We start from the raw sequence: 26,318 nt of genomic DNA on the forward strand, positions 1-26,318 counted from the left end.
AATATTTTACCATGAATTTTAAACATCATAAATTTATAAATTAATTACTTGAATTTAATAACTCATGATAAATTAATTAATTTAATTAAATAACTCATATAGATTAGTTGATCTTATTAAATTTATGAATTTTGTAATTATTTATATAAAAAGTAAAATAAAATATATATATAAAATTAATAATACATGCCCGACTATGTCTTTTAATTTTGTTGATTTGATTATTACTTTTTCTTTTTATTTTGAACATATTATCTCTCTTTCTTTCTATTTTTGAATATATTCCTCTCTATAACAAAATAATATTATAATTATATATCAACCACCTCTCTATAATAAGCAAAATTTAAAGAGACAAATAAAACTATTATAAAGAAGATTAACGGTATAGGATAGTTAAAGTTAGTAAAAACAAAGAATTTTGAACATCTTTATTTGATTAAAGTGTGAAAAATTAAGAAATTGATTGTTTATAATTTTTTCCGGTTATATCTTTCTAATAAAATATTTTAGGTAAAAGATTAACCAAATCCAAATGATATTTAACATTTTAAAGTAAACTTTCCTTTCCTTTGCTTTGCTTTTCCCTAATTCCCAAATTAGGGTAAATAAAAATTAAGCAATTTAAGAACATGATTCAGGGGCATTTAATGAAATTAACCCTTGAAAGAATCAAACATATAGGAGAAATGATTAAAAGGAATCTTATGCTAAGTACAAATCAATATAAAAATAGAAACCGTGTAATAATTATCATTAATAAAGAAAAAGTAGGTGACTAACTAAATGACAACTCTCAAACATATTAATTATTTTAAAATAAAAATAAAAAAAAGGGCAGAAATAGACAACAGAAAAACAAATGGGAGTAAATTAAAAAGGGTCAAACTTGAACCTACAGAATCAATGTTTGGAATACTTATGTAAATACGGGGAATTCGCCTTGATGGATAAAAAAGGTCATTCCTTCTATAGCTTCAAATGTAATTCTGTCCACCAAGTCATTCAAGTTAGTTAAGGAAATCTACTTATGCATTCACGCCGAAACTAAAGCTCCCAACATTTGCAGTTATTTCACAAAAAAAAAACAATATCAATGTTTGAACTTTAAACCATTAAAAAGGAAAACCCTCATAAGGTACAGTATCTGCTCCACCAAGAAGAATCAGGAAGCTGTTACAAAGTTGGAAATTGCAGAAATTTTTTACCTACTTATAGTTCAAAACAATATCGTCGTTGAGCTGCATGAAAAAGAACAATAACCTGTCAATGACTGAACCGAGAAGCTATTGCAGATATAGAAGATAAGGGACTTACGAATTTTGCTAGTTCTTTGGCCTTCTCGTCGTTAAAACCAAAAGTGGCCAAGATCTTGTGGCCTGCTGATTCTTTCTCTGACCAAATACCCAGAAGCAAGTACGTTGTGGTTATTTCCCCACTTTCACCTGCACACAATGATCTTAATTAAATCTCAAGGACAAACAATTCAAAGATATGAGATGATGGAATGATTGTAATAAGGAAAAACATATCCATATATAAAATATTAATAACAACTTGCTCAGTTGATACCAAATCTCAAACATTTAGAAACATATAGGAAGGAGAAAGAAGCTGTTGAAGAATTGTGGAGGTTGGCACAGGTAAAACATGTGGCTCTTGTAGCGATCCTACTGTGGCAGATAGATAATGTTTTAAAAATATGTACATCATGAACTTAAAAAATATAATAAACGTCCCAGTCAAACACATTCTGCAAAAGGATACACTAGTGAAAGTGCCATCACTAAATTTTAATATTAGAACTGTCAATCCCAAAAATCATAATTTGCTTTCTTTTGAGACTTAGATTCCACTAAACTGGTAAACAAGAACCATGGGTCATTTTTCTAGCTTGACAATTAATTTTTGCTACCCAGTAACTTCCTTAAAAAGAAACTGAAGATTTTATAGCATTCTCCTCATTTCATCTGAAAATGTCAAAAATCATATTCATGACTGACCAATTGTCACCTAAGAAACCCAAAAAAAGAATTTCCACCCCCACATAATGACTAGTATTACATTTAGTTGTATGAGATTTGCAGATTCATACTTAGGTATTAGTTTTAATTTTCAAATAAGTAATCTTATAATCAATTCAAATATAATTTCCAGCCCCACATAATGACTAGTATTACATTTAGTTGTATGAGATTTGCAGATTCATACTTAAGTATTAGTTTTAATTATCAAATAAGTAATATTCTAATCAATTCAAATATAATTCCCTTTTAAACCAATTCCCTCTCAAGGTAGAAAAAATAAACCCCTATATGAATTAGATCAACTCCACCACAATATTTATCATGTTACACCATGTTTTCATCTGTCCCTACACATAAAACAACCAACTCAACCATTGTCTAAACTTTTGTATGACATGATAAATATACCAAATGGAGAATCAGAAAAATTTTCTTTTACCTGACTTTAGCTTTTCATCAACAGCCCAGTCAAGGACCTTCTGAGCTTGTTCAGTTAATGGGGGATGTTCAGGACTGAAAAAGTACATATCTGACTTTCCAAGTAAGTTTACTGTTTCCTCTCGCACTTTGAAAAGTGTAATTCCATTAGCCCTTAAAAATTTTGCAGCATGGCTTGTTCCTTTAGATGAAAAAGAGGAATTACAAACGTACAATGCAAACATTCAAAAAATTTTCTAACATCAAAGAGATTGAAAAGGAGACAGTATGACTTCATTTCATGAAATCATCTTTTAGGTTAACAGAAAAGATACGTTCATTGTTTACTCAAGTTCATATATCTTTTCCCTTCTCTCCTAATGGAGGTAAGGAGGTGGGCTTATACAGCTTTAATCAGAACATCAAAGTTAACACGTCAAAACAGAAGATTTCACACTCCTTACATGAATATTCTGAGGCATTAAATCACCTACTTATTTATATAGAATTAGAAGATTCAGCTTCACAATGCATAAGCGAGGATCCCAAACAATTAAAAGTAAATGCAGAAGCAAAAGCCTGAAATTGATGGTTTCATTTGTTTGACACCATTGCTAATTGAATTGTGGAAGCAATTGCTAAAATTACTCAAAATAGCGTCCACCTACTTTTCAAAAAGAGTAAATCACCATTTGAACTATGTAAATTCTTATGGGAATCAATTACAAACAGGGCTGCTACAAAGTAACACTTGTTCACCACAATTCTCTAAACAAAAACAGGTGTTTCATAAAAGTCCATAAGAAATCTTTCTAAAATACATTTCCAAGTGTGTTACATGATGGTGCAACAGCAATTAGTGAACAAAAATGGCAAAGAAATACTAACCCTCGACCAGAATTCCCATTAGAAGTGCTTCTGTTCCGGTATTCGGATACTTAAGCTTCCTTGCTTCCAATTCCGCCATTGCAAAGGACTTTATTGATCTTGCCGACCATCTAACCACCACAATGACCCAATTCCAAGTAATTACTCACAAACAGAACCCCGACCATCAATGTACAATAGACTATAGAGTTTCACATAAATCCTCAAACATACGCTATAATTACATGCATAATATGTAAACATAAGCAAACCCGCATAGTATATTTGATAGTATTAACTCACACTGGGGATTTCTCGGAAGTCGCCCTCTCCGGTTTCCTGAAAAATAAAACCCATAAGAAAAGAAGTTCTCAAATAATAAGTAAATCTATAAGTTAAAAAAGTAAAATTGCAGAAATTTTTGGTTTAAACGTCAAACTTACGCGGTTGGGAGGCTAAGTGAAACGGTAGCGTTGGTTGAAGAATGGTGTTTGGTGACGAAACAGCTCAAATTGGAGGGTTTAAGTAAAAGGCGAGTGCCATAGAGAGAGTTGAAAGGAAGAGCAAGACGATAATCGCGGCGTTTAGAGGGAAGAGAAAGGGAAGTAGAAATTGCAATGGGGAGAGACGAGATTCTGTGGGTAGCCATTGAAAAGGGGAGAGATGAGATTATATTTTGAGGTGAAATGGAAATGAAAATGGGCTTACAAATTCATGGCTATTTGGATTGGAAATTTGGAATGGCGCGTCGGATTATATAATATCTATCGGCGCGAGGGTTTACTTTCTCGCTCGGAGCGGATAGATAGAGAGCCGTGGAATTCGACGCTGTTTGGATATTTGTCTTTCCAACTCTTAATTAAAACAAGGAAAGTGTCTTAAGGGCTAGCCGGGCTAAATTAGAAAAAAATTGCAGTTTTTAAAAATTAATTAGGGATTTAAATTTTTTTTCTAAATTTAGGAAAATAGTTTGGAAAGGGGACAAATTTAGCCCAAAATAACCATTTTTTTAATTAGGTCTTTAGGCTGTTTTTTTAATTTAGAAAATATATGGTTTGTAGAAGAGAGAAAGGGAAAGTGCGTTTAGCTGGACGCGCTTTTTGGCCAAGTGGAAGGGAAGCTCGCCCAACAGGGTACACTTTCTCTTTCTCTCTCTTAAAAATTGGTGTGTATTTTAAAATTTAGGGTTTTGGAAAGCTCACCCAGCTAGGCGCGCTTTCTCTTTCTCTCTCCTAAAAATTTGTGCGTATTCTAAAATTTAGGGTTTGAGAAAGATTAAGGATTATAACTGAAACTGTAGAAGTTTATAGGTAGATTTGAAGGGTCGGAGATGTGATAACACGTCTTAGAACACATGCATTTCATATGTCATGGCGGGATAAAATCATTAACTCAAAAACTCATCATGGGGAAATCTAGTTTTGGGGTAATAATGCTTGATACGATCAAGGGTCGAAGTCTAGGTGGAGGTCACAATCGGCGGCCGTGATGCGGTAATAAGATTTGGGGTAATAAGCTTTTTGGATACCCACAAACGATGCCTTATATATACCATACATAATATTGAAGTCATAATCATACGAAAAAACTCTGGGGACTTCTGGTGTAAATAATGTAATTTTTTTTCTTTATTTCTAAGCAGTCGGCCTCTTTTACATTTCATTTTTATTCGAAGGCTGACCCGAGGTGGACATACTAGTGCTCTCCAATGAAGAGCGGCTGTTCTGGCATAGTAGAGGTCAAACTTGGGTCGGCATGATAGCGGTTGTAGTTATTAGTGGCTTGTTTAATTAAGACAACTGTTGCCTGTAACAACTTATTTTTTCAGTGAAAATCGAAACAGTGGTTTCGGGACTACAAATCTGATCCGAAAATAAAATTTATTTTTATTTTATTACATGATCCATAATATGTTAGAAATTTCATGTGTAAAATCCCGATAAGAAAATTTTGTCGATTATGTGCTTAATTAGGGAAAAGAATAATCGCATAAAATGCAAAAGTTGAATTCTAATAGCTAGAAGGATTAAATAGCTATGGAATTCAAAACTTGAGGTCTTTATATGGTAATTAGACCATTAAAGAAAAAGTTAGTAGATATTTTTGGATGATTCATTCATGGAAAATTAGAAAAAGGCTGAGGACTAAATTAAAAATCAAAATTGTTAAAGATGATAAATTAATTAAATAGAAATAAAAATCATTTTTATCATCTTCTTCCCTAAAATATTCCATGGAAACCCTAAGAAAGAGAGAAGAAACTTTCTTTGCCAAATTGGGTAAGTTTTCTTATCTCGTTTTTAGTAATTTTGATATTTTTGAAACCGGGATAGCTTAATCTATCTATTTGGGGGATCAATTTGAGAAGTTATCAAAGTATGAAAACTAGGTCATGGATGAATATCCTAAAAATTTAAAATTTATGGTAGAAAATGAAAGGTTGTTGATAGATAAATAACTTTTACGAAGTGATTTTTGATGAAAACATGATTTAGGGACTAAAATGTAAATTTATGAAAATTGAAGAAAATTCTGAATTTTATAGAATATATGTGCTGTAAATTTTAAGATGAAATTTTGGTTAGGCTTGTAATAGGGAGTAAATTGCATAAATTTCAATTTTCCGAGCCTAGAGAAGAAATGAGAATTTATGGAAAAGTTAGGGGCAAAATGGTAATTTTCCTAAGATGTAAATTGAGTCCACTTGAATATGAAATGTGATAAAGTGATGTAAAATTTACTCGTATAGATCCGGATAGACCAAATTCGGAGCTAAAATGAGGAAAGAGAAAAATGTCGGATTAGTAAATTTTACGTACACGAACATTGTCAGGTAAGTTCGTGTAACTAAATTGTGTATATTTATATGCTTGAATTAAATATTGTGTTTGTAAATTGTATAAATATCATATATATATATGACATTGAAAATATATCTGACAAATCCCGATCAATAATAATGCCGATAAATGATAAATGATAAATGATAAATGATAAAAATGTTACTTATATGCTTGAAATATGTTTAAATCCCAGTTGAATAAATGGAAAATTGATGGATATGTGATTTCTCAAAATGAATGAGGTTCTGCATTTGTTGCTGACGGGATTTAGCTCGGACGAGTAATCCTATTGACCTCATTACAGAAAGGATTTAGCCTGGACGGGTAATCTTGATATAAGTCCTCTCGAGCATATGTTATGGATTGGATTTAGCTCGAACAGGTAATCCCGATCAAGCTCCTTAGAGCATATGTCATAAAAAGGATTTAGCTTGGATTGGTAATCCTGTTGTATACATGTGTGGCTCGAGAGTGTACACTCTGAAATAGTACCTTATGGGTACCATTGAAAATAGATTGAAGGATCCTGAATTGTACACCTTGAGTGTACTACCTGTGTATCCATTGATATTTCAAATAAATTCAACGAGTGACAATCCAGACATGAGAAGATATGAATAATAAAATGAGCTATTACATATATCCGTCTGAAATACAAGAAAATGATGATACATGACAAGTGATATATGAAAGTATGAGATGATGATATTTGTACATAGAATTTATTTGATGAATATGTTCATCCTTAATTATAGATTTGTACACCTTGAGTGTACTACTTGTGTGACATTGATATTTCGAATGATATGAGTAAAGTTCTGACATGAAATAATCTAAACTCGAGATGAACTATTATGAAATTATACTTGTAATATAAAGAGATGATTTATACATGTTAAATGAATACATGTTGTGGAAAGCATATGTGCATGGAAACTTGATTGTTGTTGAGCTCATATATATTTTGATGTTATTATGGAATATATGACTAATAAGGGCAATGAGGGTGTATGTAGGGCTTGAGGTCAAATTGATTGAATATGCTTTACATAGTTACCTCAAAATAGAATGAATGGTAAGTTAAATACCATGTTATACGAACTTACTAAGCATTTTATGCTTACTTAGTTTTATTTCCCTGTTTTAGAGTCAATCAGAAGCTCGTTGGATTGGAAGCTTGGCGGAGATCACTCACACTATCAATCGGCCAATGTCGGTACAATATGGTAAAGCAATTATGGTTATAATGGCATGTATAGGTTATATTGGTCATATTGGCATGTAAATGTAAATGATTATTATAATCTAGCCACTGGAATGGCTAGTGATTATTATGTTTTGGTACATATATATATGTATTTAAGTTTACTTTATGGAGATGATTGAGAAAAGTAAGATTTAAGAATGAATGCATGTAACAATATATCATGTTAGATGTTATAAATTGCTTGAATTCAATGCTTGGGCTAGTTGGTATTTGGTTGTAAGTTTGGTGCAGGAAGGTATGATTCTGGGTGAGAAATGAAGCTAGGAATGGCTTTATTTTGTCCGTATGGGCAGACACACGGGCACGTGTCTAGATCGTGTGTGACATACGGCCTGTTACATGGGCGTGTGGTTAGGCCGTGTGTCCCCTGCACCTTAAATTCGAGAAAATAAAATACTCAGAATTGAGCATACGGGAAGAGACACTGGCGTGTGTCTCAGTCGTATGTGCTACATGGCTTGGAACATGAGTGTGTGTCTTGGTCGTGTAAAACCTACTCCTAATTTCGAAATAATTTAATTAATCACACGGCCTAGCACACGGGCATGTGGCATGGCCATGTGTACAAGTCAGAGAGTTACACGGGGTCAAATACGACTTATAGCACGGGCGTGTCCTAGGGTCACACGTGCGTGTCCCTTAGACCACAGGGGCGTTTGAGCCTTGTAACTTGGCAAAATTTTGAAATTTCGCGAAAATTTTTTAGAGTTCCCGATTAAGTCCTGATTCGATTCTAAAGCTCATATTGGGCCTCAAGGGTCCATTTAAGGGACATTACGAATAACTTTAGAAAGTGAATAGTAATTGTTATAAATCATCTGAAAATGTTTTTGAAGTTTCAGTAATACTCCGTAACCCTATTCTGGAGACATACATGGGTTAGAGGTGTTACATTTAGTGGTATCAGAGCTATAATTTAGTCAGTTCTAATATTGAACATAGCATATGTGGAGTCTAGAAATACATGCCATTATATAACCTGTGATAGTATGATATCTCCCAACTCTGATGAAAATTGTTTCACAAATAAACAGAGATGCTTTTCAATCGAGTTAATTCTGATAATTCCGAAAGAGGTACTCAAGTATCTGAGTAAAATGTTACTTATGATGGAACAAAATTCGAAATGGTACGGATAAATGTAACACCCCTAACCCATACCCGTCGCCGGAGGGTTAAAGAGTATTACCATACAAGCACGAAATTTCAGTTAACTTTATTAGAATAACTCCCGTTGGCACACTTACAATATACAAAGGAGTTATCTTAGGATAATGGGTATATTGATTAATTCTTAAGTTCAATTCACATCAAAACATTGAAAACTTTAATCGAATATCAACCACACATTTACATTAATTAAGTGGAACACATATAGTAACTTAACAAGCCATTTTCGCATGGCTATACATATATACATCGTAAAAAAGATACTTATTTAACAATAAAAAGTCAAGCCTATACATGCCATTATCAAAGTTTAACTACTAGAGTACCGAATATGCTTAGATAGTGTGGACGACTTCGACTTTGAGATCCCCGAGACCGTAGCTAACGAACGAGATCTATAAAATAGAGGATTAAGGGCAACAAAGTAAGCATTTCTATGCTTAGTAAGTTTAAGTAATGAAATCATTTAAAATTAAAGCATAGCATTCATAATGCTTATCATATTTTCTTTGACCGAATATAACATGACTAAATATACTACTATTGTTCATGCAAGTCATTTTAAATTATTCCTTAAACACCATTTCATATCAAGTAGATAACTTTTTTTTTTATTCAACCAACTTCATTATTTGACCGAATACATCTAATTCAATTTCAAGGATCAATAAATACATATACGCATATTCACATATTCATGTTACTTCACACTTCAACCAATATACTCACATGCTCAGAGCCAATCTTAACATATTTTCACTTGAATCAAAATTCATGTATCCTGAATAAATTATAGATTTCATACAACCATAAGCAATGACTGACAGAGCACTATCCAAATGAATAATCACAATTTAAACCAAATCAAATTTTACAACGTATATACGGTACATACCTGACCATCTTAGGGTTGTGAGCCCATTAATTTGAATTATTACAGCAAGATCACACATTTTCAACATAATTTCCTTTGGGACTTAGCCCGGATATAACACCAGTATGAATGCCTTCGGGATTTAGCCCGGATATAACACCAGCACGAATGCCTTTGGGACTTAGGCCGGATATAACACCAGCACGAATGCCTTCGGGACTTAGCCCGGATATAAATCTCACACAAGGCCTGCGGGTCTTAGCCCGTTGAAAATCCTTAATTATCGTGTACACACATATATATATATCATAGTACATTAGCATTTCATTTACATTACTAGAACACAAGCACAACATGCTTATCAACCATTCCACTTTTGGCTCAATAGCCATATACAAGAACACGAATTCGTTTCGCTATCTAACATGTTTTCTATAACCATTCGGCTACAAGTCATATGCACAAATCATTTATCTCACTACTTAATTCAAGTAGAACCATTAGGTTACAAATTATATATTATGCTTATATATAATAATTTTATCAAATCATAAACTAAGTTCCATTACTCAAAGACTTACCTCGGATGTTTTGAACAGTTGCGGATAGGCTACTCGATTGCTTTCTCCTTTCCCTTCTCTGATTTAGTTCTTTTTTGCTCTTGAGCTTTAAATTTGAACAAATGAATTTGTTTAATGACTTACTCAACTTTAATTCTTTAATAGTCACATTTGACAAATCATATAATTTCAATGCAATTTATGTTTAATAAAATGTGCCATGACTCAATATCATGCTTATTATATACACGAATTTATTTATATATATATATATATATATATATATATATATATATATATGTATAACTGAATGTCTCTATGTCACAAGGTACTTACATAAGGCATATATATATACTTATGTGTGACTAACACAATTTAATCTATTACTCATTTTATGCACAATCACGTATATACACATATATATAATCATAACATGCCTTAATATCTCATATTCCACATTCGGCCCTAACCATTCAACTTAGCTTTATTATTCAATTTCCATTCCATGATCAAATGTAGCAAATTGCACATAGGTTTCACCCATGCTAAATAATGACTGAATATACATTTCGAAGAAATAACTTACTTAATACATAACTCACATGACCAAAGTACATATAACCCTAATGACCGAATGTATATCACCACAATTCCTATGACTTAACCAATTACCCTTTTAGCCAAATATCCATTAAACATCTAGTTCACATACACAAACACAATCTCTTAAGGCTTATTATATTTTCAAGTACACATCAAATCTATATAGCCGAATATATATATATATATATTTAGCTCATCGAACCGATACTTAATCCTATTTTCCCCTAACACAAATGTATTCGGCAATGACCACAACCATTTAACCAACCTTAAAAACAAACAACAACATTTTAAATTCATCTTATTACCCCCAATGACCGAATGCACATATATATATATAAAAACTCAAATAACACAAAATTTTCTTTCCAAAGTGCATATGTATATATATACATACGGCAACTACAATTCAACCTCCAAACAATGAATTCAACTTATTCATTTAAGTTACTTTAGCATATAAATAACATCTTCCAAAAACTCCTCAAATTAACACAAATTTATCAACTTGCCGAATGGTTATATGTTCAAGGATTCATGCATTTAAACCATGGGTTAACTAAACTATGCACTTATCAATTTAATCTCATAATCAATTAAAATAAAAATCACAATGCATACCTTTAATTTGGGATAGCCATGGCCGAATGCCTTGGTTTCTTCTTCAAATTTTTTTTCATTTTTCTTTCTCAATTTCGACAATGAAGAAAGAAAGATGAGATTCCTTAATTTTTATTATCTTTACCTTATTTTACTAATTATTTATTATTTCAACATAATGCCATTTCTTATTATAATACTTAAATAAAAATATATTTACAATCAACCATCATTATGGCCAGCCACCATAATCAAAAATAGATATTTGACATGCAAGTCCAAACTTTTTATGACATGCATTACTAGACCATTTTTAATTTTACCTATCACCTTTCACAATTATTTCACATAAGTCCTATTTAATAATTTCACATACAAATGACAAAATTAAAGCATGAAACTTTCACACATGCATGTACACATACAATAAGCATAGAATATAACAATTAATTATTTTTTTATGACTCGGTTTTGTGGTCCCGAAACCACTTTCTGACTAGGGTCAAATTAGGGCTGTCACAATAAATGTTTTATAGTACATGAGAATAATAAATGTTATGTTATGTGAGTTTATATATGAAAGTTAAATTTTGAGACTTACGATATCCACCCCCTCACCAGTACAATTTTATATAATGAAATTCACATGATTTATATTGATTAAGTGTATAAGTGTGAGAGAAGGGTTCAAAGGCTGAATGATTAATAATGTAGTCAAAATTGAGAATGGGTTAATAAGTAAATATGGTATTAAAAGAGATATCAGATTTTTCTGAGTATTATTCTGAATATGTAATGTCATTATTAAGGAAGAAGTTATTCATGAATAAACGACTTATTCAGATATGATATTTACAGAATGGATTAGCTGAAAATTCTTCCGAATTGACTCTTTTAGTGAATTGAATAATGTAAGATTATTGATGACTTTATTAGTCAGTGAAATAGTGATGAAATTGCACAGATATTTGAATGCAGCTGTTATAATCAGGGATATTACAACAATATCTTCTGGGTATTCTATAAGTTTTGTTATTCTCCAAGGCATATGAAATTGTTCATGTTTAGATGCAATATTTATCATATTTGAAAGCTGGCTAATTATATTAGATGGAATTACTGTATGTCTGGTTGATTCATGAGTTATTATGCTCTATCTTAATTGGGCTTTCTAATTCATCATGATTGATATAAGATTGGATGATAAGGTTCATATGATATCATTTTTCTACTTTTATTGATTGAAGCCCTGAACTGCGAATATGCAAAATTATATTGTCTTTGTCACAGTCGTTTCTACTAAGTATGCGTGATATTACTCTCTTAAATTTTCTCTGAGATACCATCAATCTCTTTATTATTCAAACATGGTTTATATGTGAAAGATATTCATTGGTCAGTGGTAACTATACTTACTACTGTTATGAATTCTGACTTGAGCATGAGAATTTGGTAATATGGAACACAGATTATAGAAACTGTATTATTGCACTGGTTGATATTGGAGCCACCCTTGGTTTTCCTCTTTTATTTGAAAAATATTATTGAGGTTGATGTATTGTTCCATTTATATTGTGGAAACGTCAGATCTATTATAGTATTATGGTTTTAACCTATCTGATGAATATGACCTCGGTATAATTTAAAGTTTTGATATCCTATTTGATTTTTGTGAAAGTGTTTTCTATGATAGCTATATCAATGATATGGATATTATAGAAAGATGTAAGTTTGAATGGACTGAAAAATGTTACTAAAGTTTTGACCAGTTGGAAGCCCTGATGATTGAAGCATTCGTTCTGGTTCAGTCTGGATCAGGTAAGGAATTTATTATCACAGCGTTACATCATTGAATAGATTAGACTGTATTTTGATGAAGAAAGGTAAAGTAATGGTCTATACTTCTAGCAAGATAAAGCTACAGGAAAAGAATTACCTGATATATGATATTGGATTGACAATTATTGTGTTTGCACTGAGAATTTGATAACAGTATCTGTATGGTGAAAATATCATATATATACTGATCATAAATTTTAAAACACCCGATGGTACGGAAAGATTTGAATCTGACACAGAGTGGATGGTTTGAATTATTGAAAGACCCTAATTTGGTAATTGATTATCACTCAGGAAAAGTAAATATAATTGCTGATATTTTGAGTAGGAAATTCTTTGTTTGCTTTATAAGTAATAAATACTCGATTGTTACTATCTAATGAAATAATAATTTTAGTTGAGCTTAAAGCAAAGCTGATGTTTCTAAAATAGATCTGTGAAGCCCAAAAAAGTAATAATGAGTTATAAGTTAAACGGGTACAAAGTGAAATAATTACTAATTCAGGATATCAGATTTGAATCTAATGATTGTCTGTTATTCTAAGATAGAGCCTATGTACTGAGAAATTTTATACGAAACTAACAATGGTAATGTATTTGTCATCCGGGAAGTATGATAAATTGAAAAAGATGTAATAGTATCCGAAATGAAATGTGATATTTCTGAATCTATATTTAAATGTTGGATGTATCAGCAAGATAAAGATTATGCTTTCATGATGGTTATAGCCAGCAACGATACCGAAATGGAAATGAGACAAAGTTATTATGAATTTTATATCAGGATTCTCCTTGTCTATGAAAAAGAAAGATACTATTTGAGTAATTGTTAATTATTTGACGAAGTCTGTACATTTTATCCTGGCATGAACAGATTTTTCACTTGATAGATTGGTTGAATTATCTGTTTCTGGGATTTGTCAGATTATATGATGTGCTAGTTTCTGCTATTCTGATAGAGATCTACAGTTTAACTTTCGATTCTGAAACAAGTTGCAAGAAACTCTAGATATACAGTTACATTTTAGTACTGTATTTCATTCTTAGACGGATGATCAATCTGAACATATGATTCAGATTTTTGAAGATATGTTTTGGTGCTGCACTTTAGAATTCAAAGGCAATTGAAAATGAATATTTGCTGCTAGTTGAATTCGTATATAATAACAATTAATAGTCAAGTATAAAATTTTACTATATGAGGTTTTATATGGTCATAAGTGTAAAACTCCGGTGTTTGGACTGAGTTTAGTGATAAAAGATACATGCAGTTAGTTTGATTCTTTAAAACTGAAGAAAGATGAAAATGAGCTGAGACAGTTTAAAAACAGTATTTGATCGTCAGAAATTCGATTTGAATCTAAAATGAAAACAACTAGAGTTTTAGATTGGCGATAAAATATTTTTGAAAGTTTTGCCATGGAAGAAAGTTCCCCGGTTTGGCCGTAAAGGCAAATCAAATCTGTGGCTTATCAGGTTATATAAGATTATTGAAAAGAATTGGGCCTATTGTGTGTTGATTGGTAATATTATCAGAGCTCTACAGAATTCACAATGTTCTTATGTGTATACGTGTTATGACAGTATCGATCAAACCCATCATCTGTTATTACTTTGATAAATGTTAAATTCAGCATGACACGACTTACAGTGAGAGATTGATTAGAATTCTGGCACTTGAAGAGAAAGACTAAGAAATAAAAAGGTAGCATTAGTAAAAGTTCTTTGACAATGACATGATATAGAATGAGCTACCTAGGAACTGGAGGAAACTATGAGAAAGTAATATCTGAATCTCTTTATTGGTAAAATTTTTGATGACAAAAATTCCTTAAGGGGGGGAGAGTAGTAACAACCCATTTTTTTCAATGAAAATCGGAACAGTGGTTTCGGGACCATAAATTCGATCTGAAAATAAAATTTATTTTTATTTTATTACATAGTCCATAATATGTTAGAAATGTCATGTGCAAAATCCCGATAAGAAAAATTTATCGATTATGTGTTTAATTAGGGAAAAGACTAAATCGCATAAAATGAAAAAGTTGAATTCTAGTAGCTAGAAGGATTAAATAGATATGGAATTCAAAACTTGAGGTCCTTATATGGCAATTAGACCATTAAAGAAAAAGTTAGTAGATATTTTTGAATGATACATATATGGAAAATTAGAAAAAGGCTATGGACGAAATTGGAAATCAAAATTATTAAAGATGATAAATTAATTAAATAGAAATAAAAATCATTTTTATCATCTTCTTCCCCAAAATATTCCATAGAAAACCTAGGAGAGAGAGAAGAAACTTTCTTGTCCAAATTGGGTAAGTTTTCTTGTCCTGTTTTTAGTAATTTTGATATTTTTGAAACCGGGATAGCTTAATCTATCTATTTGGGGGATCAATTTGAGAAGTTATCAAAGTATGGAAATTAGGTCATAGATGAATATGCTAAAAATTTAAAATTTATGGTAGAAAATGAAAGGTTGTCGATAGATAAACAACTTTTACCAAGTGATTTTTGATGAAAACATGATTTAGGGACTAAAATGTAAATTTGTAAAAATTGAAGAAAAATTCAGGATTTTGTAGAATATGTGTGCTGTAAATTTTAAGGTGAAATTTTGGTTAGGCTTGTAATAGGGAGTAAATTGCATAAATTTCAATTTTCCGAGCCTAGAGAAGAAATAAAAATTTATGGAAAAGTTAGGGGCAAAATGGCAATTTTACCTAGGATGTAAATTGAGTCCACTTGAATATGAAATGTGATAAATTGATGTAAAATTTACTCGTATAGATCCGGATAGACCAAATTCGGAGCTAAAACGAGGAAAGAGGAAAATGTCGGATTAGTAGATTTTACGTACACGAACATTGTCGAGGTAAGTTCGTGTAACTAAATTGTGTATATTTATATGCTTGAATTAAAATTTGTGTTTGTGAATTGTATAAATATCGTATATATATGACATTGAAAATATATCTAACAAAGCCCGATCAATAATAATGCTGATAAATGATAAATGATAAATGATAAAAATGTTACTTATATGCTTGAAATATGTATAAATCCCAGTTGAATAAATGGAAAATTGATGGATATATGATTTCTCGAAATGAATGAGGTCCTGCATTTGTTGCTGACGGGATTTAGCTCGAATGAGTAATCCTACTGATCTCATTACAGAAAGGTTTTAGCCCGGACGGGTAATCTTGATATAAGTCCTCTCGAGCATATGTTATGGATTGGATTTAGCCCGGATGGGTAATCCAGATCAAGCTCCTTAGAGCATATGTCATAAAAATGATTTAGCCTGGACTGGTAATCATGTTGTATGCATGTGTGGCTCAAGAGTGTACGCTCTGAAATAGTACCTTATGGGTACCATTGAATATGAATTGACAGATCCTGAATTGTACACCTTGAGTGTACTACCTGTGTATCCATTGGTATTTCAAATAAATTCAACAGGTGACAATCCAGACATGAGAAGATATGAATAATAAAATGAGCTATTACACATATCTGTCTGAAATACAAGAAAATGATGATACATGACAAGTGATATATAAAATTATGAGATGATGATATTTGTACATGGAATTTATTTACATTGATATTTTGAATGATATGTGTAAATTTCTGACATGAAATAATTTGAACTCGAGATGAACTATTATGAAATTATACTTGTAATATAAAGAGATGATTTATACAAGTTATATGAATACATGTTGTGGAAAGCATATGTGCATGGAAACTTGATTGTTATTGAGCCCAGATATATTTTGATGTTATTATGGAGTATATGACTAACAAGGGCAATGAGGATGTATGTAGGGCTTGAGGTCAAATTGATTGAATATACTTTACATAGTTACCTTAAAAGAGAATGAATGGTAAGTTAAGTACCATGTTATACGAACTTAAAATACCATGTTATACGAACTTACTGAGCATTTTATGCTTACTTAGTTTTATTTCCTTACTTTAGAGTAAATCAGAAGCTTGTTGGATTGGAAGCTTGGCGGATATCACTCACACTATCCATCAGCCCATGTCGGTACAATATGGTAAAGCAATTATGGTTACAATGGCATGTATAGATTATATTGGTCATATTGATATGTAAATGTAAATGATTTTTGTAATCCATCCATTGGAATGGCGAGTGGTGGTTATGTTTTGGTACTTGCATATATATGTATTTAAGTTTACTTTATGGAGATAACATAAGTGTTTCTTATTGATTGATTGAGAAAGGTATGATTTAAGCATGAATGCATGTAACAATATATCATGTTAGATGTTATAAATTTCTTGAATTCAATGCTTGGGCTGGTTGGTATTTGGTTGTGAGTTTGGTGCAGGAATTTGGTATGATTTTGGGTGAGAAATGAAGCTAGGAATGGCTTTATTTTGTTCGCACGAGTAGACACATGGGCGCGTGTCTAGACCGTGTGTGACATATGGCCTGATACATGGGCGTGTGGTTAGGTCGTGTGTCCCCTGCACCTTAAATTCGAGAAAATAGATTGCTCAGAATTGAGCACACAGGCAGAGACACAAGCTTGTATCTCAGCCGAGTATGCTACACGGCTTTGAACACAGGCGTGTGTCTTGGCCTTGTAAAGCCTGCACCTAATTTCGAAAGAATTTAATTACTCACACGGCTTAGCACACAAGCGTGTGGCATGGCCGTGTGCACAAGTTAGAGAGTTACAAGGGATCGAACACGGCCTATAGCATGAGCGTGTCCTAGGGTCACATGGGCGTGTTCCTTGGACCACACGGTCGTGTGAGCCTCGTAACCTAGAAAAATTTTACAATTTCGCCAAAAATTTTTAGAGTTCCCGATTAAGTCCCGATTCGATTCTAAAGCTCATATTGGGCATCGAGGGTCTATTTAATGGACATCACGAATAATTTCAGAAATTGAATAGTTATTATTTTAAATTATCTGAAAATATTTTGAAAGTTTCAGTTATACTCCGTAACCTTGTTTTAGCGATATACACGAGTTAGGGGTGTTACATTGCCCCCCCGAAAAGAGCATCGCCTTTATGTTGGAAAAAAGGTGGGTTAGAAAAACACAGAGAAAAATAAATTTAAGGAAAATAGAGTTTTAAAAATATTTTCAAAACAAGATATTGATTATGATATCTAAAGTAATAAACACTTAATCAAAATTATACCTTTTTTATTCGTCTAGGATGAGCGCTTCAACCGAGTTGTCTTCTCCACTATCCTCAATCTCACGTCTGCCGAGTGTAGGCTCACTTCAAATCGGAAATTTTTTTCACAAATATTACCAATAGGTTCATTTCACAATTTCTCTAAAATATTGGGTCAAGTTGTAAATTAAAAAAATATCTCTAAAAATTTTCTGCAATAATCTCCTCAGATAATTTTCTCTCTAAAACTTTCTCTTAAATTCAAGTGTGTGTAAAATAATGGGCCAATGCTTTCTTTATATAATGAGAGTTTAGAGAGTTAAACTATGATTAAACTTAATCATTTTAATATTAATTAATATAAAATTTATCAAGATAAATATTAGATTAAAATTAATATTTTATCTTATTAAAATAAAAAATGCTTATCGACAAGAGAAAATTAAATTAAATTAAGTATAATCACTTTAATATTAGATTAATAAAATACTATTAAGGTAATTTTAAATTAAATTTGATATTAAACTATTAAAATAATCTTATTTTTGTAATAGCTGATTTAAAATCATATTCTCTGGTAGAGTCCTAGTTAGAGCGTAACTCTTCCACTGTTCAACCACCGCAGGCCACGAAAGGTAGCTCGACTTCTACAAGGAGAAGAAACAAAATGTATATTCGGGAGATGAACAGTCAACAAATATTATGCGGGTACTATAGAAACCTAGGACATATGAAGACAACATGTTTTCCGTACAGAGATACATTGAAGCCTCAACATTGATAGGATTATTTTCTTCCAAATATTATTGTGGATGTAATGCTTCTTTTATTCAGGAAATTGAAATTTGTTATGTATTGTTAACATATGCATGACTCACGTTATACAAAAACAAAAACAAATGTAATGTTTGAATGAAAGAATTTATTTATTTATTTACTTTTGTATATATTTACATTGTCCTCAGGGTCATCGCCATTGGGACTCCAACCTACCAATGCCCCCTAGCTTTCATCTTCGGGTTCGCCAGCTTCATCCCCGTCCTCTGTGGTCGATTGCTGCGTGGTCCTAGCCTCTCATCGTGTATCTATCACTCTAGCAAGCGATGGTTGCGCCGATGACCCACACTGGTAAGATAGTGATGTGGGCAGTTTTTGGGTCGCTATAAGTGAGTAACCGTAAGGTGGCCCAAATTCCGAGTATGTCGGTATTGCCCCGGGTATCGTTATCGGTAGCGGTGCATGCCCCGACATCTGGGTTAGCAGGGGTGAAGTCTGCGAGAGATGTCAGTGTAGGGAATTATATACCTGCAGGAATAGAATAACCAACCACTTTCGACAGTGGTCCATAATGCGGTGGTGCTTGTGAAAAAATATGGGGTTAGTGTAATAAACTGGAATAAGTGGAGTGAATTGACCCGTATACTACGTAGACACATGTGACACTTCTTCTACCAAGGCCGATGACGATCCCATCATGTGACCGCGTTGTAACACGCCTAACTCTTATCCATCGCCAGAATAGGGTTACGAAGCATTACCAGACTTTACTGACTAATTACGAATATTTCATTACCTTTATTATACAAATTAAGAATCAATCATATAACACTCATATTGTCCCTTAGATAGGCCTTCGAGGCCAAAATACACCTTATAAGTAAATCGGGACTAAACAGGACACTCAGGGAATTTTTCCCAAAATCTTAAAATTTTTCTTAGGAGCAGGGGACACACGCCCGCGTGGCCGGCCGTGTGAGGAGACATGCCCATGTTTTAAGCTGTGTGGGCGTTCGATGTGAGGCACACGACTGTGTCCCAGCCCGTGTTTTACCCGTGTAACTCTCTGACTTGGGACACACGACCAACGACACGCCCACGTACTAGGCCGTGTGTAAAGTGGAGGGTCACAATTTTTTGAAATTACATAATTAGCCCAACTTTTATAATTTTTACAATTTAGTCCCTCACCAAATATCCTATCAATTGAGCTAATTTTCCCAATTGACAATTTATCTAAATATTCTAAGCTATTTCAAAGCTTTTGACAAACATAATTTAATGCCAATCTCTAAGATTTAATTTTTTTCACAATTAGGTCCTAAAATCAATTTCTATTGAAATTTCTTGATAAAACCATCATATAACAAAATTAAAGCTTCAAATCCATGTTAATTCATCATAAAAATCCAGCTCTCATCAATGGTAACTTTCAAAATTACCCATAGAATAAAAAACTAAGGAATTAGATAGTTGGACGTAATTGTAAAAGTCTTAAAAACACAAAAATTTCAAGGAAAAAAAATAATTGAACTTTCAAGAAGTAAAATAAATAAAACCAGCTTAAAACCTTTTCCCATGGCATTTTTGGCTAATAAATTGAAGAAGAATAGCCTAGAAAAGTTTAGAATTCAATTTATTTAAGTTAATTTCACAAAATTTACAATTTTGCCCTTTAATCACATGATTTTTGTTTTCTTTTCAGCTTATGCCGCCCCAGCCTTCTAATAGGTGTCTATTTGCCATTTTAGTCCTCCCTTATTTACCACTCATTAATCATTGTTTCTTTAATTAGTAAGTTTTGCACAATTTTCAATTTAGTCTTTTTTACTTAATTAACTATCAAAATGTTAAAATTTTCTAACAAAACTTTAATACTAACTTATGACACTACATAAATATTTATAAAAATTTTTACGGCTGGGTTTATGAAATTGATGTCTCGATTCTTCGTTTTCGAAATCACTTAACCTAATAATTCCTTTTAAAACACAAATCATTAATTAAATTTTTTTTCTAAAATCACATTTAACTATTAAATAATAAATAATAAAATTTTCGAACTCACTTGTCAGATTTAATGATCTCAAATCACTGTTTCTGACACCACTGAAAATTGGGCTGTTACAACTCTCCCCCTTTAGGAAATTTCCTTCTCGAAATTTGTTACTTGAGAATAAGTTTGGATACTGTGATTTCATCAATTTTTCTGTTTCTCAGGTAGCCTCCTTCGAACCATGATGGTACCACAATACTTTTACTAGTGGTACTCATTTATTTCATAATTCTTCGACTTCTCGAGCTAAAATCTTCGCCAATTCTTCTGAGTATGTCATGTCTGGTTGTAGTTCAATTTTGCTATGAGGAATCACGTGTGAAGGATTAGATCTGTACCGTCTCAGCATCAATACATGAAACACATTATAAATTTTCTCAAGTTCTAGAGGTAGAGCTAATCTATAAGCCACAGGGCCAATTCTTTAAATGATTTCATACGATTTGATAAATCTTGGACTCAGTTTCCCTTTTCTACCAAACCGTAATACTTTCTTCCATGGTGAAACTTTTAAAAACACTCGATGATCAACCGCAAATTCTATATCTTTTCTTTTCAAGTTAGCATATGATTTCTGGTGGTCAGAAGCAGCCTTCAAACTATCCCGGACAATTCAAACTTTATCTTCAGTTTCTCGGATCAAAGCAACTCCTACTAATTTGGATTCACTCAATTCATACCAATACAATGGAGTCTTATATTTTCTTCCATAAAGAGATTCCAATGGTGCCATTTTAATGCTGGACTGATAACTATTATTATATGCAAATTCAGCCAATGATAAATACCTATCCAGCTACCTCCAAATTCAAGTATACAACATCTCAACATGTTTTCCAAAATCTAAATTACTCGTTCTGATTGCCCGTCAGTCTGAGGATGAAATGCTGTGTTGAAATTCAACTTTGTACATAGAGCTTCTTGTGGTTTACTCCAAAATCTCGATGTAAATCTCGGATCTCGATCAGAAATAATGGATGTAGGAACCCCATGTAACCTCACAATCTTTGATATATACAATTCCACTAACTTTTCAAGCGAAAAGTGAGTTCTGATCGAAAAAAAATGTGCCGACTTAGTTAATCTATCAACAATCACCCAAATCAAATATAAGTCACAGGTAATCTGGATACAAAATCCATCGTGACATGTTCCCATTTCCACTCAGGAATCATGATAGGTTGTAACAAACCTGTTGGTACTTGATGTTCTGCTTTCATTTGCTGACAAATCAAACATTTAACTACGAACTCCCAAATTTCTTGTTTCATACCCGACCACCAATACATTCGTTTCAAATCACAATACATCTTCATGCTTCCTTGATGAATGGAATATATGCCTACTATGAGCTTCACAGAGAATGCCATTTTTCAAGTCTGAATTATTCGAAATACAAATTCTATTGTGATATCGCAATATATACCATGATCATCAATGTTATACTCTAAACTAGAATTGTCTTGTACCATCTGTTGTTTCAGCACCAATTTCAGATCTTCATCTTGTAATTTACAAATTGTTGAAGGAACATGGATTTTGCTTTCAGCTCTGCTAATATAGGACCATCTTCTTTAAGAGACAAATGAGCGTTCATCGCTCGCAGTGCAAACAAAGATGATTTTTTACTAAGTGCATCAGCCACCACATTAGCCTTTCCCGGGTGATAGTCAATAACCAAATCATAATCTTTTAGTAACTTTAACCACTATCTCTGTCTCAAATTTAGCTTTTTCTGAGTCATCAAGTATTTCAAACTTTTATGATCAGTGTACACATAACATTTCTCATGGTATAAATAATGTCTCAAAATTTTCAAAGCAAATACAATTGCAACCAATTCAAGATCATGCGTTGGATAATTCTTCTCATGCGGTTTTAACTGTCGAGAAGCATAAGCCACCACTTTTCCTGACTGAATCAATACACAACCCAAACCACTCAGAGACGCATCATTGTATACAACATACGGTATACCTGGTTCTGGCTGAGTTAAAATTGGTGCTTCTGTTAACTCTTCTTTAACTGATCAAAGCTCTACTAACGCTCGTCGGACGGCACAAATTGAACATATTTTTCTAATAATCGGGTCAACGGTCAGGCAATCATCAAAAATTTCTTAACAAAACATCGACAATAACCTATTAAACCTAGAAAACTTCGCATTTCTGTAATATTATTTGGAGTTTTCCAATTCACCATCACAGAAACTTTACTCAGATAAACTTGAATCCCATCGGGTGAGACAATGTGACCCAGAAATCCAACCTCGTGTAGCCAAAATTCTCATTTTCTAAACTTTGCATACAACAATTTGTCTCTCAAAGTCTGTAACACAATTCTCAAATGTTGTGCATTTTCGAATTCTGAATTGGAATAGATTAATATATTATCAATAAACACAACCATAAATCTATCCAAATAAGGTTGAAAAATCTGATTCATTAAATCCATGAAAATAGCAGGAGCGTTAGTCATACCAAATGACATTACTAAAAACTCATAATGACCGTACCGTGTTTTGAAAGAAGTTTTTGGCAGATCACACTCTTTAACTTTCAACTGATAATACCCGGATCTGAGGTCTATCTTCAAAAATACTGTAGCACCTTTTAGTTGATCAAACAAATCATTAATACAAGGCAAAGGATATTTATTTTTAATTGTGACCTTGTTCAATTGTCTATAGTCTATACATAGTCTCAGAGAACCATATTTCTTTTTCACAAATAAGACAGGTGCACCCCAATGAGACGTACTCGGCCTAATGAACCCTTTGTCTAGTAACTTTTGCAACTGTGTCTTTAATTCCTCTAGCTTAGCTAGTGCCATACGGTATGGTGCTATTGATATGGGAGCTATTCTAGGAATTACATCAATTACAAATTCAACTTCACAATTAGGTGGTAAACCTAACAATTTTTAAGGAAACACATCAACAAATTCATTAATAACTTATAACTGTTCTAGCTTCAATTCAGAAAGTTGAATATCTAGAATGTAGGCTAAAAATGCCTCATTGCCTTTATGCAATAATCTCTGAGCTGAAAATGCTGATATAATTCTAGCAATGTCTTTTGTATTCCCAAACTTAACCGAAATTACTTCCTCTGTCTAACATTTCAGATCAATCCATTTTTCTCTACAATTTACTACAGCATCATGCTTCGTCCACCAATCCATTCCCAGAATAACATCAAATTCTTGAAAGGGTAGCAAAATCAAATCAGCAGGGAATTCATAGCCTTTTATTTTCAGTAGACAATTTCGACACACTAAATTGATTATCACACTTTGGCCTAACGGGTTAGTGACTTGAACATCATAATCAATAGATTCAACAGACAATTTCTTTTCTGATGCTAACGCAGTGCAAACATAAGAATGTGTAGACCAGGGTTAATCAATGCATATACAGTAACATAAAAAAGATAGAATGTACCAGCAATTACATCCGGAGCCGCAGCTTCCTCGCTTGCTCGGATTCTATAAGTACGCACAAGTGCCCTAGCTTCTGACCGAGCAGCAGAATCTTTCATATCCGAACAAGCTATTCCAGTAGCACTGTTTTGACCCGAACGTTTACTTCTTTAGGGAATGGCCAACAGTTTCTCTTTCTCCTCTTCTTCTTCTTTTTGTAATTGAGGATAGTTTTTGATGAAATGATCAGTAGCACCACATTTATAATAGGCTCCCACTTTACCTCTACCTTCGCCGGGGTGGTATTTTCCACAGTATTTACATGTAGGTCTAGGCACATTTTGTACACTACCCAAACTAACAGCAGGTTTAATAGTTACCCCGTAATCTTGTTGAGTCGCCTTAATTTTGTTTGATCGTTTTGGCATTGGAATGGCTCGACTAAAATCATCTCGCCTTAATTTTATTTGATCGTTCTGGCATTGGAGTGGCTCAACTAAAATCATCTCTCGACTTTTTCGCAGATAAAGCTGAAAATGATTTGGAGGAGCTTCTTTTGTAAGATTCTTTATTTCTTCTATCCCGTTGCATTTTTCTATTATAAACCTCTTCCATTTTCTGAGAACGATCTGATAAAATGACAAATTCCCTATTTCTGTGCCTCCAATCATCATTCTAATTTCATCATTTAGTTCTTCCTCAAACCGAATACACATTTTTTCTTCAATTGGTACAATTTCTCAGGTATACTTGCTGAGATATACAAATTCCCTCTCATATTTAGCTACTGACCGGTTTCCTTGTCACAAATCAAGAAATTCCCTCTTCTTTTTATCTAAGTATCTCTTTTCGACATATTTTTTTTAAATTCACTCTGAAAGATTTCCCAAGTGATTTTCTCTTTCAGCACCACGGCTACTATAGTTATCCACCAGTTATAAGCTTTTTCTTTTAGTAATGACACAAAACATCTCAAATAATCTTCGAAAGAAGAGGCCATTTCCTCTAAAACTCTTATTGTGTTCTGTAGCCAATATTCAGCTTTCACAGGATCATCATCCGACCTACGTCGGAACTCTTCAGCTCCATATTTTCTAAGTATTTCCATTGGAGTACGTCTACTGGATTCAGTTATTAGAGGAGGTGGAGGTACAATCGGAGGCACTTAGGATGGTGAAGTAGGAGGAGGAGGTTGCGAAGCTTGATTTCTTTCTTGCATAACTTCATTAAACCATTAATTCATAAACCCATAGAACATGTTTTTAAGTTCCTGTTCTTGCACCAGAAAAATTGGGATGTTACTACTTGTCCCGTGCTCAAATGTCTGTACTCTACTATTGGCCTCATCATGTTCAGCATGTTTGGATCTATTTGACATCTTTACAATCTATAAGAAAAGCAAGGATTAGATCTGTAACAGCCCATTTTTTAGTGAAATCGGAACAGTGGTTTTGGGACACAAATTCGATCCAATAGTAAAATTTATTTTTATTTTATTAAGAGGTTTGTAATATGTTAGAAAGGTCATGTGAAAATTCTAATAAGAAAATTTTGTTGATTATGTACTTAATTAAAAGAAGGACTAAATCGCATAAAATGTAAAAGTTGAATTCTAGTAGCTGTAAGGATTAAATAGCTATGGAATTCAAAACTAGTTGTCCTTGTATGGTAATTAGACCATTAAAGAAAAGTATGTAGATATTTTGGTGACTCATCAATGGAAATTTAGAAAAAGGGCAGTGACTTGGAAATTGAAAAATATTTAATTAATTAAAAATGATAAAAGATATCATCTTATTTTTATGTCATCTTCAACCTAAAATACAT

General features: G+C 32.7%; 1 protein-coding gene across 1 annotated transcript; it reads right to left on the bottom strand.

Moving 5' to 3' along the window:
- Positions 1-1,010: 1,010 nt before the first annotated feature.
- Positions 1,011-4,195, bottom strand: LOC108454009 (ATP-dependent Clp protease ATP-binding subunit CLPT1, chloroplastic). The gene is made up of 6 exons (XM_017752294.2): positions 3,755-4,195; positions 3,615-3,650; positions 3,333-3,442; positions 2,467-2,646; positions 1,318-1,445; positions 1,011-1,241 (listed from the first exon to the last, which is right to left on the bottom strand). The coding sequence occupies exons 1-6, from the start codon at positions 3,958-3,960 to the stop codon at positions 1,209-1,211; spliced, it is 693 nt and encodes a 230-aa protein (XP_017607783.1). The 5' UTR covers positions 3,961-4,195; the 3' UTR covers positions 1,011-1,208.
- Positions 4,196-26,318: the final 22,123 nt, after the last annotated feature.

Source organism: Gossypium arboreum, chromosome 9, assembly GCF_025698485.1.
Source record: "Gossypium arboreum isolate Shixiya-1 chromosome 9, ASM2569848v2, whole genome shotgun sequence".
NCBI lineage: Eukaryota > Viridiplantae > Streptophyta > Magnoliopsida > Malvales > Malvaceae > Gossypium > Gossypium arboreum.

Excerpts from the sequence above, each read along its gene's own strand:
- LOC108454009 (XM_017752294.2), bottom strand. The coding sequence starts at position 3,960 with ATGGCTACCCACAGAATCTCGTCTCTCCCCATTGCAATTTCTACTTCC. Across the intron at positions 3,651-3,754 it reads TCACTTAGCCTCCCAACCGC|GAAACCGGAGAGGGCGACTT; the intron begins GTAAGTTTGACG and ends TTTATTTTTCAG. Across the intron at positions 1,242-1,317 it reads CCAAAGAACTAGCAAAATTC|CTCAACGACGATATTGTTTT; the intron begins GTAAGTCCCTTA and ends TTTTTCATGCAG.